Here is a 12,144-nt window from a genome sequence, read left to right on the forward strand (position 1 = left end):
CCACCGTCGGGGAGTCGGGGCATCTGCAGCTTGTTGCCCTCCAAGAGGCAACAACAGTAAACCAGAGATCAGCTCCCCTTACAGCTGTCTGTAAATTTAGACTGTCAGAACCAGACACTGGAGGAGACATGGAGCCCAGACTTTGCCTTGGTGAGGATGATGGTTTGCATTTTTATCTGCTTTGTTCTGTTTGGTTCTTTATCTGACATCTGGGTCGTGTGTGATGTGACTTTAGGAAGCTGCACTAGATGTGGGGAAGCCGTGTTCGCTGCTGGAGGAGCCTGCAAGGCCATGGGACATTTATTCCACAACACATGCTTCACCTGCAGCGTCTGCAGTGAGTCGCCTGGTTTATAGACGTTAAGGAACCTCAGCAAGACCAAAAGTGTCAGATTTACAGTGTCGGTGTTAAAAATACGGTGTTAATTTAACACTTGTTTAGTGAGATTCAGTGATATTTGTTAAATTCAACTCTATAGGAGTTGAATTACCTCTTCCAGATTAATGCTTAATGCAGGGTTTTTAGAAAATTACAATATTGTTTTAAACCATTTCTAGTGTCTTTACATATACAGGTCTGGAAAAATAAAGATCTTACTGCACTGAACCCCATTGAAAACCTCCTGGTTATTCCACCAAATATGGATTTCTGAGTTAAAACATTAGTATTGTTGTTTCTAAATGAATATGAACTTGTTTTCTTTGCACTATTTGAGCTCTGAAAGCTCTGCGTCTTTTTCCATTTCTCATTTTCTACAAATAAATACTAAATTTTCGCTTGAAATTTCAGAGACATTGTTGGGTCTATTTTAGTTCCCAACCTGCAAGGAATCGGCCAAAAACACAAGTTACTTTTCTGCAGAAGAGGGAAGAGAAGCCAGACAGTCAAACAACAGTCTGGGGTCAACTCCGCCGGCTCTCAGTCCTCAGCCGGCTTTTATTATGATAACAAAAAACGGGTTTGGGTTTCTTCACACAGTCACACAGGCAAGAGTCTTCTACCACAGACTATTCTGGGACATCCTGTGATTACACCCTTACAACGACACCAGGCTGACCCGTTTAAATCAGTTTCAGCAGCCAGTTTGATAAAACAAGAAGAGTGTGTAAGCGTTTCTAATCTCCAAGCAAACATCCAAAGAACAGTTAATAATGTGCCATAAAAGAAAATGAGCCAAAGTTAAAAACACGAAAGTATAATAATATGAAAACATAACCTTTCAGATAAACTCGTAATTTAAATGAACTTGGATAATAATTTTTCCGACAGACATGTTGAATAAAAGAACGATGTTCATTTTACTCAAACATGAACCTATAAAGAGTAAAATCAGAGAAACTGACCATTTTTTTCCAGAGCTGTATATTTAATCAGGTTTCATTGTATTCTTTCAAAAATAATTATTTGGGAAAACTTTGAAAGCTCTTCATAAACCCCAAATAAATACAGATCAAGATCAGAAAGAAGACAAAGAATATATAAAATACTATATTATTTATTAAAATATAATATAATCTGACTCCTAATTTAATACCATAAACAAGCAAAGCTGGACTCTACATATCAATACAAGAGGAATGACTCGAGATATTTACACAACCTGGTTTACATTTTAAACTCCACTTCCAAATTGTCTGTAAACAAAGTGATGTTATGTGTAAACACTTTCTGGATGTTCACATCTCTGCAGCCCAACCTGGATAAACCGTCTATAATAAAATGAAAAACAAAAACCAGTCTGGTTGCATGTAATGCTCACAATAAATTTGGATAAATTAACTACACAGCAGGTTCTGATGACATGTGGAAACAGGTTTTTACTTTAAATCGCCTGGATTTCCCACCAACGCCATTAGATTGGTGTTTTCTGGTTGCTACACTGCAAAAACACAACTTTTTGTTGGTGTAGTGTTTAGTGCAAATTGAAATAAAACGAAATAAATTCTTACAAGTGACATTTCAGCAAAATATAGGATCTTGTTTTAAGCCAATAATTCCTTCATATTGATGGAAAAAGTTATATGTATAAGTGAAATAATCTGCTTTTTCATCAATGTTAAGGAATTATTGACTTAAGCCAAACTCCTTTATTTGGTAAAAAAGCTATTTCTAATGTTAGTTTTGTTTTATTTCAAGTGAACTAAGATATTTAAACTAACAAATAGAGAAAAAATACTTTAAAAGGCGTATTTGTCATGTTTATGCTGATTTGACTTGATCTAATGACTCAAAATTTGATAAAATGAGAATATAAAAACATATAAAGCTTAAAAGAAATCACATTTTCAGTGATATATTCACTTTTCTCATATTGATCTGTTTCATGTATTTTATGTCAGACAAACAGCTCACAGGACAGCCGTTTTTCACCGTGTCAGGACACATCTACTGTGAGGAGGATTTTTTGGTAAGTATCGATTTGATGGTTGCTCTTAATATATGAAATAGCTCCAGTTCTCATTATTTTGTTAGTTTGTTTTTTGCAGTTCTCTGGAGTTCACCCATCTGAAGAAACCTGTTACAGTTGCGGAAGTTCAATCACAGATTTGGCAAGCATTTACTTGTTTACCTGCATGAGTTCAGCTCTTTGTAAACCTTCATGAAGTTCTGAGTAACAGAACTGAAGCTACACATTCAGGTTCTGCAGGCCCGGGGGAAACCATACCACCCGACCTGTTTTCGCTGTGTGGTCTGCAGACAGGAGCTGCAGGGTCAGGCCTTCGCTGTGGACTCAGACTGCAGGGTTTACTGTGTCACCGACTATCACAGGTGACATTGCGACAACAATAGACCCAGCCCGGTTCTGGTTCTGATTACAATGAGAACGGGGGCGTCTCCAAACAAAGAGATTTTCAGTTTCACTGAGACTTTTTCGTGGTTTCAGGGTCCAGTCTCCCCGCTGTGGTGCCTGCAGGATGCCGATACTGCCTACAGAGGTGAAGTCCAACTTCAGTTAACCTGAGTTTCAGACTTTACTCATTTTACTCATGTTTTCCTTGTCCAATCGTTTCAGGGATCTGCAGAGTCAATTCGAGTGGCATCATGTAACAAGTACTATCATGTAGAGTGCTACAGCGGTGAGGTCAGCCTTATTTAATGGAGATGAGGGAATTATTGTGATATTTTATACAACGTATCATTCAAATAAAATCTTTGGTTTTCTGATTTCTCACTTTCCCAGTCATTTATTTCTGTTATATAGCAGAAAATATGAATTCAAATTCATGTTTTTCATGAGTCCACTTTGCAAATTTAAATTAGCCGGAGCCAGCCCAATGCATAAGCAAACTGGGTTCCTTGTTTGTTTCAAATGTTAGTAAATAGCACATTTAAAACCATTTTAAATCAGCAACTATTTGGTTGATAGCATGAACCAGATGAAAATATTATGTCACTTTACTTGTTATGTAAAATCTGTATATGATCAGATTTGCGGTTACCAGATGCTGATTTACAGATTTCTAGATTTGTTTGTAAGATGTAATTAGTTTGATATATGTTAATGATGTCATGATTTACTGTTTCTGGTTGTTTGTTTCTGCTACATGAGTTAGATTTTCTTCACTCAAGTAGTGAAGTTTGGGTTGAATTCATTTTGTTTCAGTTGAAGAAAACATTTTTTTTTTAATGTTTTCCACTTAGGCAAGTTAAAGTAAATAACTTAGATGCCCCACATTTATTTCACTGATAAACTAACTCAACAAAACGTTTGAACGTAGAAAAACATTTTTGTCCTATTTGGAACCCCATACACAACTCAGCACATCACAAGTTTTTAATAACTTGTAATAACATTTCTGATTTGCTTTAGCAATAAACTTGCGGAAGAGAATACTAACACTTAATAAATGATATTAAATACTGTGTATGCAACCGTCCTTTAATAACAGAATATTTACTTCTCAACATTACTGCTGAAACAAGTTTGGCATTAAAATGCCAGGCTTATGCGAACAACAGCGCCATCGTGTGTTAATAATCCGTATTGACAGCAAGTTTTCTCCCGGAACTGTGAACATGACAGAGCAGCGCTGATTGAAATGGCGTCAGTCACAGCCCGTAGCTGGGCTCTCTGCGCGGTCTCTCTCTTAAATCTGCTCTTTGTGTTCATTTCTGGGGCGGACTTCATTCGCTTCGTGTCGTTCCGACCCATTTATCACAACATTACAGGGGAGACGACGCTCTGCCAAGGTAAGCTCTCATAAAACTAGAGGCGGCCAGAAAAAGTTATCACTTGAGGAAGTTGTTTACAGTCACGATGGGCGTGAAGGTTTTGTAGTCATTCAACTGTTTGCAACATTTAAAATTGCGACTACAACGGAACTTCTGCAGTGCGTATGACGTATGGCGGAATTTTGTGAGGTGAAGTTAGCGCCCGGCTAGCTCTACTTCGCTCACGTTAGTCGGTGTTTCTCCTCCAATGGCGCTTGCCCCTCTCCATTCTCACATTGAACGGTTTAGCCAATGTCGTACCGCCTCATAATGGACCGAGCCTATCAATGTCCGCGCTCACAATGGAAATCGGCCAATCACCGTGGCGACATGCGAACCTATCAATGTCCGCGCTCACAATGGAAATCGGCCAATCACCGTGGCGACATGCGAACCTATCAATGTCCGCGCTCACAATGGAAATCGGCCAATCACCGTGGCGACATGCGAACCTATCAATGTCCGCGCTCACAATGGAAATCGGCCAATCACCGTGAGCCCTCCCTCTCTCAGACGCCCTCACGCCCCCCACCACCACAAACAAAACAAATTTCGAATTTTATTTTTAAAAATAAAAACCGTTGGAAGATTCTGAAAGTCAGATGTCAGTAGCCTAGCTTCGTTGAAGAAGGATTCGTCATCACATCATTGATCTCTCGACCTAAACGATCTTGCTGTGAGTACCCATTAATATTGTTTATTGTCTGTTGTCGTTCAAACAGATTTCGTATTTATAATTGTACATCAGCTAAAATAATATATTGTGGGTTAAATAAAAGGGCGACATAATGATGTCATGTTCTGAGTGCAAGAGTAAGGACACATTTTATTTTATAATATAGTAGTAACATTTTAAGTTAAAATGTAAATGCATACATAGATATCAACCTATATATAGACCAACCTCGATCGATCGATCGAGGGTTATAGTTTTTTTTTTTTACCTCATCATAATTAGCACAGAAAACTATGGCTTTGATTTTACTTTTAAATGCTTTTATGTCATACCCATTGTTAGTTGTGCACAAAGTGCATCATTAGTTTATGGAATTTGATTCTGCTAATTCCCAATGTTATCTTCAGATGAGCACCAAGCCAAAGAGCCACAAAGGTATGGGGGATGGGGAGTGGATGGCAAGGCTTAAGGCATTTGCCAGCACTGGGGTTTGGCCTTCCAATGCAGGGAATAGACCAGCCCCAAGGCAGAAGAAATGGCATGATATCTATCAGAAGGTAAAGTGAAGTCACTGTTTCATTCACTTGTGTGTGTAGATATGTTTATAAAAAAGGACAGACTTGAGTAGCTGTCATTAATAAGATTATGTTACACTGTTTCAGATAGAAAAATGCCCCATGCAAGTTCGGGGACAGACCACCCTTTTTGGAGCGTCTGTCACTTGTGACTGTGGCTTTCACACTGTTAAAGTAAGCTGGTTTAAAATAATATCTAATAACAATCACTTCTTAGTCAAATTTGAAGCTATGTCTTGTCTCTTGCAATTCTGGTGAATGGTGACTTTTATACTTAAAATATCTTTGTTTTGGTAGCCTGCACTGCAGCCTCCTTCTGCACCTCCTTCTTTGACCCCACAGTCTGTGGGTTCACAATCTAATTCTGGAGATACAGCAACAGCCACCCGCTGTTTCCTGAGGTCCCCTCCATCTTTGTCAAGGGTAAATGTTCTTGTTTGTTTGCTCAATACTTTATATTATTGATTCTGTCTTGGCAACAAACTATAATAGTTTTTGAACAAAACATTTTCTTGTGCTTATTTTGATGTAGTGATTTATAAAGTATATACTTCACATGATTGTACATTTCTCGTTATTTCTCGTTAGGCAGTCAGCTGCCTCCACCCAGCCTGCTGCCTCCACCCTGTCTGCTGCCTCCACTCTGTCTGCTCCCTCCACCCAGCCAGCTCCCTCCACCCAGCCAGCTCCCTCCACCCAGCCAGCTCCCTCCACCCTGTCTGCTGCCTCCACCCAGCCTGGCATTGCTGAGCCTATGTCAGAGGTGGGCATTCATAGTAAGCTGTAGAATTGAAGAAAAATTTAATAAAACTTCAAATAACTTCAACATTATTTATGTTTTCTCAGGGTTTAGATGAGGCCGGTGTACCAGGCCTGGACAAAGTTGACAGCTTGGCTGAGTATCTGGTGGAGCTAAGGAGCAAAACCTCACTGGTGCTGACCAACCAGGAGGTCAGTAACATGCATTGTTGCTTGCTGCAGACATGCACACGCCTTTCACCTCACTTGCATATTGTTGTCCTAATGTAAAATTGTTTTATTTTCCTGTTTAGGTGAGCTGCATTGTTGCTCTGTGGCAGAACCTGCTGGAGTTTGATAAACAGAGAACGGTATTTGCTGCAAGACATCAAGAAAGATTGAACACTGGGAGGTTTCGGTCCCCCAAGAAGAGGCAAGAATTTACTCCTGGGGTTGAGAGTGTAAAGAGGCATGCTCTAACCACTCCAGCCCCATCTGCCCAATGGCCAGACTGCTGCCGCTTGGTGGAGACCATCTTTGTCCGACTGTGCAATATCCATCGTAGTCCAAAGAAAAGAGGAGCAGGCACAGTCTCCAGGTGCAGCCCCTGCTCAACCTGGTAGAGAACCTCGAAAATTGACTCGCAAAGTTTTGCACAACACATGCAAAAAATGCGGGCAGTTTAGAATAGCTGAAACAGGACACAGCCAATATAGAGGGCAAATTTACTGTCCCTCTAATGAAAGTCTCACTAAAGAGCAGTGGCTGGAACAAATTAAAAAGAAAAAATAAACATTTTCTTTATTTTAAATAACTTCACTGTATATAAGTTTTATTTAGTTCATAGTGTGTTTATTTTGTTTTGGGTTAATGATACAGATATTTATTCTTATTGTCATTGTGTACACAAAGTAATTCAACAAACCATACAGTAAAAGGATTTAAGTCCTTCAGCAAACCACAAATTTCTTGGTTAAGAAAAAGAAATGGGAGACTTCAATGGAAATGTGTTGCATCCAAATGCTACAATGTTTTGGGACTAACTAAAAATGTTTAATTCACTGTCTTAATTGTTGAATAAATATTTGGTTCTTTTAAACCGATAAGGTCTATGGTCTTTTGTGAGTAAATATTAGCTGCTTCAAATTCTGAATTATTGGTAATTTAAGCATACACTAGAAAAAAGATATCATTCACTTCACTCAAAGTACTTTAGGAAAGACACTTGCAATTTTAGTTTCAGTCACTGTTTTGTGGGAAAAATGAAAATAAGCACTGGGTATGATTAAGGACATTAAAATATACATCAAGTATATAGTATACAGTATAATTTAACACATTAATTTGAATATATCAGAATAAAAAAGCAAAATTAATTAAGCAATTCAAAGTTTTAAAAAGAAAGCCTTTTATGACAAGTGTTGGGTTTTAGTTTACAGTACTACACTATCTGTACAAAAAAGCATTTAAAATGTTTTCAAGATACAAAAAAACAGCCGTTACTTCATAACACTTAAACATTAATTGTGGGAAATCTTTTCACTAAAACATAGTATGGCGACTGGTGGGATCGAACTCGCGACTCTGGGATCGGCCTCACTCTTCCCCTTTCTTCTCCCCTCCCTTTCTTCCCCCTTCCTTCCTTTCTTCCCCCCCCCCAAGCAGACTATTGTTCCCCAACTTTGGCGCAGTCGGTAGAGCATGAGACTCTTAATCTCAGGGTCGTGGGTTCGAGCCCCACGTTGGGCGGTTCAAATTTTTGTCGTTTTCGAAAAGTGTCCTACTTGTGAAGCTTAGTATTGGTTAAGTTTAGTTAAGTTAATAGTTTCCAATGTCACAGAGTCATTTTTGTACCAAAGATTGTTATTTAAATCATTATACATAATGTTGGTTCACTCAGTGTCAAAATGAGACACATTTCAAACTGACCATCATGATTCACAGTGCTGTGAAGATGAGTTAGACTTAGACTTAGACTGACTTTATTGTCATTTTGCATGCACAGGGTGCATACAGAACGAAATTTCGTTGCATACAGCTCAGGATAATGTTTTGAGTTCCCTAAGTGACTACAAAATTTACCTTTCAATGTATTTAATTTATTGTGGAGAAAAGCTATCCAAACCCAAAATGGCCCTATGTGGAAAATTATTATTTCATAAACCTAATAGCAAGTTGTGCCTGTATGAGCAAAATCTGTCATTTTTGTGAAGCACTTCGCTCAGCAACACTGTAGAAAATTAGTCTGAGCAACTATAAAACATTTATTTTATTGCCATCAACTAAAATGTCCCCATACACTGACTGACTTTTTCTTTTTTTATGTTATTGAATGTTAAAGTCTACCTTCATAATTCTTGTTATTTTCTGTTCCTTGATTGTATATTGAAACTGTTTTATTGCCTGCCACCAAAGCCCGATTTACAAGGATGTGGGCCGTTGGGCTGCTGCCCAGTTTTGGTGCCCTATACACTAAGTAAAAATTATTTTATAATGTAAATTGCAGTACAATAATAGGTACTCCTATTGTATGTTGTTCCCAAAGAAATCCACTATAATTTCATCATTTTTAAACACTTGAATATTGTTTATAATCATAAAAATCTCAAAATATTACCTCAACTCATCTTTGGGTTTTATATAAAGCACAGTGTTATAAAAACAAAAAATAAAATCATTTTTAGGCCTCCCCCAAAAGTTTGGCGCTTGGGCCACTGCCCCTCTAAGCCCCTCCTAAAGTCTGGCCCTGCCGATCAATAACTAGATTTAAATAATTACTTCAATAACTGCTCTTTCTTGACTGTTTGTTGATTTGTGTCCACTAAGACTCCGTCCCCTGGCCCGTGGCCTTGAAGGACAGTTCTGTGCTCTGGGCTCTTGTTGTGGATCTGTCCTTGCTGGCTCTCTTCGTTGCCCAGCACAGCCTGATGGCCTGGGCTCCGGTCAAACGGGCCCTGCAGACGGTGCTGGGGCCCCTGAACAGGACAGCTTACTGCTTCACTACTGCACTCGCCCTCCAGGTACAACAGCACTCCCAAAATCAGTGAAATATAAAACGTTTTCCACAGAGAACATGTTTCCTGTTGTTTTATTAATGATCAAAAACTTGTTGAATCCCAGCTTTTATTTTATTTTGTGAAAATTCATATTAATGCCTGTAGTGATGCCAAGATTTAAGAAATATTTTTGAAATTATTTATAAGTTACCATTCAGAATATTTTAGGTACAGACACATGAGTTACAGTTTTGTTATTATTTTTATTTTAATTAAAATCTTGATGCATGACTTCATGTCCTCTCTTAGTTTTTTATTATTTGTATTATATTTGTAGTTTTTTATTATATTTTATATTCTTAGTTTTGATTTTTATAGTTTTTTGTCATATTTTTATTACATTAATTTTGTTTATTATGTTGAAAACTGCAAAACATTTTGTAGTTTTTGTTTCGTTAAGTAAGCTGTGCTGATTTGCCTTTTTTGTGCGGATCTTTTTTGTAAACGTTTACTTCTTTTGATGTTTCATTTTTTTAAGCTCCTTTTGAACATTTCCAGTCTATGTACAGTTGTTTAATATTTTTAAAACTCTTTTTTGTAAGTTTTGTTAATAGTTTATAGCACACTTGTTCTGTCATATGTTTATTTTGTGTAGCTAGTCTAAACAATTTAACTTTAATCAATTTAGTTTGCATCGTTTTTATTTTTTCTGTGTTGTTTATGCAAACTCAGTTCAAATCCAGTAATCCTTTGGTGATATATATGTTTTATATTTTCCACATGTTTCAGTAGTAATTTTTTATTCTTTCTGTTAGATCCTGATGCATCACTGGCAGCCAGTGACTGGCGCCCCCTGTCTGTGGTCAGTGCGCCATGCACCCTGGAGTGTCTGGTTCCCTCTGCTCTGCTTTGCGTTGCACTTCCTCTGCTGGGCCATCATCTGCAGCATCCTCGTTATTTTTGATTATCCAGAACTGCTGGGTATTAAACAGGTAGGAAAGTTAAGAGGGGATAGATTTGTGTTTTTAAATGTGATCTGAATGAGTTAAATTCATGTTATGTTACTGGTATGTGACATTTCATTGTAAAATACCGTCACACTAACTACAAAATGCGTTTATTTAATTTTGAATTCTACCTAAAAATAAAGCAAAACACATTTGGGTGTTAGCATTACTTTTTTTCTGACTTCAGAAGTAGAAACTTTAGTGTATTTTTTTTATTATTATTTATAAGTTTGGGTGAGGAAATTATTGAGCATATGTTTATGTTTACTGAGATCCCCATTGGTGGTAAAACAAGCTGACCAAACGTTCTGGAGCTCCGTTGAGTTGCTAGGTAACGGGGCTCGCTGGGGTTGCTAGGAAACGGTGCAGCGCCCGTAGATTGTAACTTTACAGAGGTTTTTAAAACGACACATTTTGCAAACAACAAAAAACATTAACTTGTTTCCAAACAGCTTTATGTTTTGGCTTTTTTGTAAGTGTTTTGGCTGTTTTTTAAATATATTTTAAATATCCAACATTAATAAACAAAGCAACAGAAACAAAAACTAAAATTAATAATGAAGTTATAAAATTGTCCTTCAATAAAAAGGGCTAGTAGACAACAAAGCTTCAGAGTGAAGACTTTTATCATCCAGTTTTTGGTAGAAAAACGATAAATCATGCAAGTGGAAAATCTTGAACTTGCAGTCTGTGTCGTTTTAAATCGCTTTTAAAACAAATTTTTATTTGTTGGAATTTAATTGAGGGCTGATACTGTAACTTTTCTGTTGTGATGTTTTATTTGGATTTTATTAACTTTTTTCTCTCTCCCTTCTCATCCACTCATTTTACCGTGTTATCGTTTTTGTGCAGCACTTTGGTGCAGTTTTGAACCCGTTTATAAAATGCTATATAAATACATTTGACATTGACCTTCAGTTAATTGATTTATTGTTTTTTGCAGCAGGCCTAATAATGATAAAATCTTCTCCTCCTAGGTGTATTATGAGTGCCTGGGTTTGGGGGACCCTTGGGCCCAGAAACCAGCTCCGGCTCAGCGCCTGCTGTCCCACCTCCGCCACCCCGTCTGCCTGGAGCTGGCCGTCATCCTGTGGCTGCTGCCGGCCTTTTCCCTGGACAGGCTCCTGCTGGCCGGCACCCTGTCGGCCTACGTCGGCCTGGCGCACTCTCTGGACAAACAGGATTTAGCCTACCTGTGCGCCCAGCTTAAAGGCAAGGTGTGGCTCTTAGCGGAGCCGCAGTGCGGCGGCGTGGAGCAGAACGGCAGCAAGGAGAAGGAGGGTTAAAGGATCCAAAGCTGCCTTCATGTTACAACTACTACTGACATATTTGTTTTTACCACATAGTAGGTTTTTAAAAGGTGAATTATTCTTGGAAAACTGTCTTGATGAGATTTCACGCTGTATTTTAGTGCTGGATGAAAGAAGAAGAGAAAGTCTGGGTGCATTTCTGATACTATGAATATATTTCTCTGACTGACTTGAACAAAGTGAGTTAAAACTTCATGTCTGGATTATACAGGGTGACCAGTGCTTTTGTCTACTTTCAATTCACAGTACTGTAATAGTTTTATTTAGACCACAAGTGTCAAACTCGAGGCACGTGGGCCGAATCTGGGCCATCGTAGCCGTTTATGCGGCCCTCCAGACTCTATAAACGGCCACAAAAACAGAACTTCAAGAAATCAAATTAGGATTTTTTGTATCGTGCCAAATTACATCAATGTGAAAAGATGTTAAATATTAATTCATTTTAAGAGCCACTTATTGAATATGCAGAGTTTTTTAATGTATAATTTTATTTGTACATTCTGCCAGAAGGAAACTCATAATCTGGATGTAATTAGAGAACCACAATCAGAACTTTCAGTATTTTGTACTCTACATTAAATACATTAACCTTGGATGTTTTTTTAAGCATTTATTTCTCTCTTTCACAG

The 12,144-nt window shown here is 38.0% G+C and overlaps 3 protein-coding genes and 1 non-coding gene across 5 annotated transcripts; all 4 read left to right on the forward strand.

Moving 5' to 3' along the window:
- Nucleotides 1-3,798, forward strand: LOC102237924 (LIM domain-containing protein 1-like). Its single transcript, XM_023344982.1, has 7 exons — nucleotides 1-150; nucleotides 236-337; nucleotides 2,341-2,408; nucleotides 2,488-2,550; nucleotides 2,640-2,770; nucleotides 2,886-2,937; nucleotides 3,015-3,798. Exons 1-7 carry the CDS (start codon nucleotides 129-131, stop codon nucleotides 3,096-3,098), a joined length of 522 nt encoding a protein of 173 aa, XP_023200750.1. The 5' UTR covers nucleotides 1-128; the 3' UTR covers nucleotides 3,099-3,798.
- A 166-nt stretch (nucleotides 3,799-3,964) lies between these two features.
- nrm (nurim) lies at nucleotides 3,965-12,108 on the forward strand. The gene is made up of 4 exons (XM_005796496.2): nucleotides 3,965-4,192; nucleotides 9,029-9,222; nucleotides 10,014-10,190; nucleotides 11,183-12,108. The coding sequence occupies exons 1-4, from the start codon at nucleotides 4,042-4,044 to the stop codon at nucleotides 11,489-11,491; spliced, it is 831 nt and encodes a 276-aa protein (XP_005796553.1). The 5' UTR covers nucleotides 3,965-4,041; the 3' UTR covers nucleotides 11,492-12,108.
- Nucleotides 4,488-7,777, forward strand: LOC111610527. 2 transcript variants are annotated; one of them, XM_023344981.1, is made up of 7 exons: nucleotides 4,488-4,889; nucleotides 5,297-5,446; nucleotides 5,552-5,638; nucleotides 5,762-5,887; nucleotides 6,057-6,227; nucleotides 6,311-6,415; nucleotides 6,517-7,777. In XM_023344981.1, exons 2-7 carry the CDS (start codon nucleotides 5,297-5,299, stop codon nucleotides 6,823-6,825), a joined length of 948 nt encoding a protein of 315 aa, XP_023200749.1. In that variant the 5' UTR covers nucleotides 4,488-4,889; the 3' UTR covers nucleotides 6,826-7,777. The 2 variants fall into 2 exon arrangements, with proteins under 2 accessions (XP_023200749.1, XP_023200748.1); XM_023344980.1 differs by having other exon boundaries at nucleotides 4,488-5,446.
- trnak-cuu lies at nucleotides 7,878-7,950 on the forward strand. Its single transcript has one exon. It is a non-coding gene; the product is annotated as a tRNA-Lys (tRNA).
- Nucleotides 12,109-12,144: the final 36 nt, after the last annotated feature.

This window comes from Xiphophorus maculatus, chromosome 13 (genome assembly GCF_002775205.1).
Source record: "Xiphophorus maculatus strain JP 163 A chromosome 13, X_maculatus-5.0-male, whole genome shotgun sequence".
Lineage (NCBI taxonomy): Eukaryota > Metazoa > Chordata > Actinopteri > Cyprinodontiformes > Poeciliidae > Xiphophorus > Xiphophorus maculatus.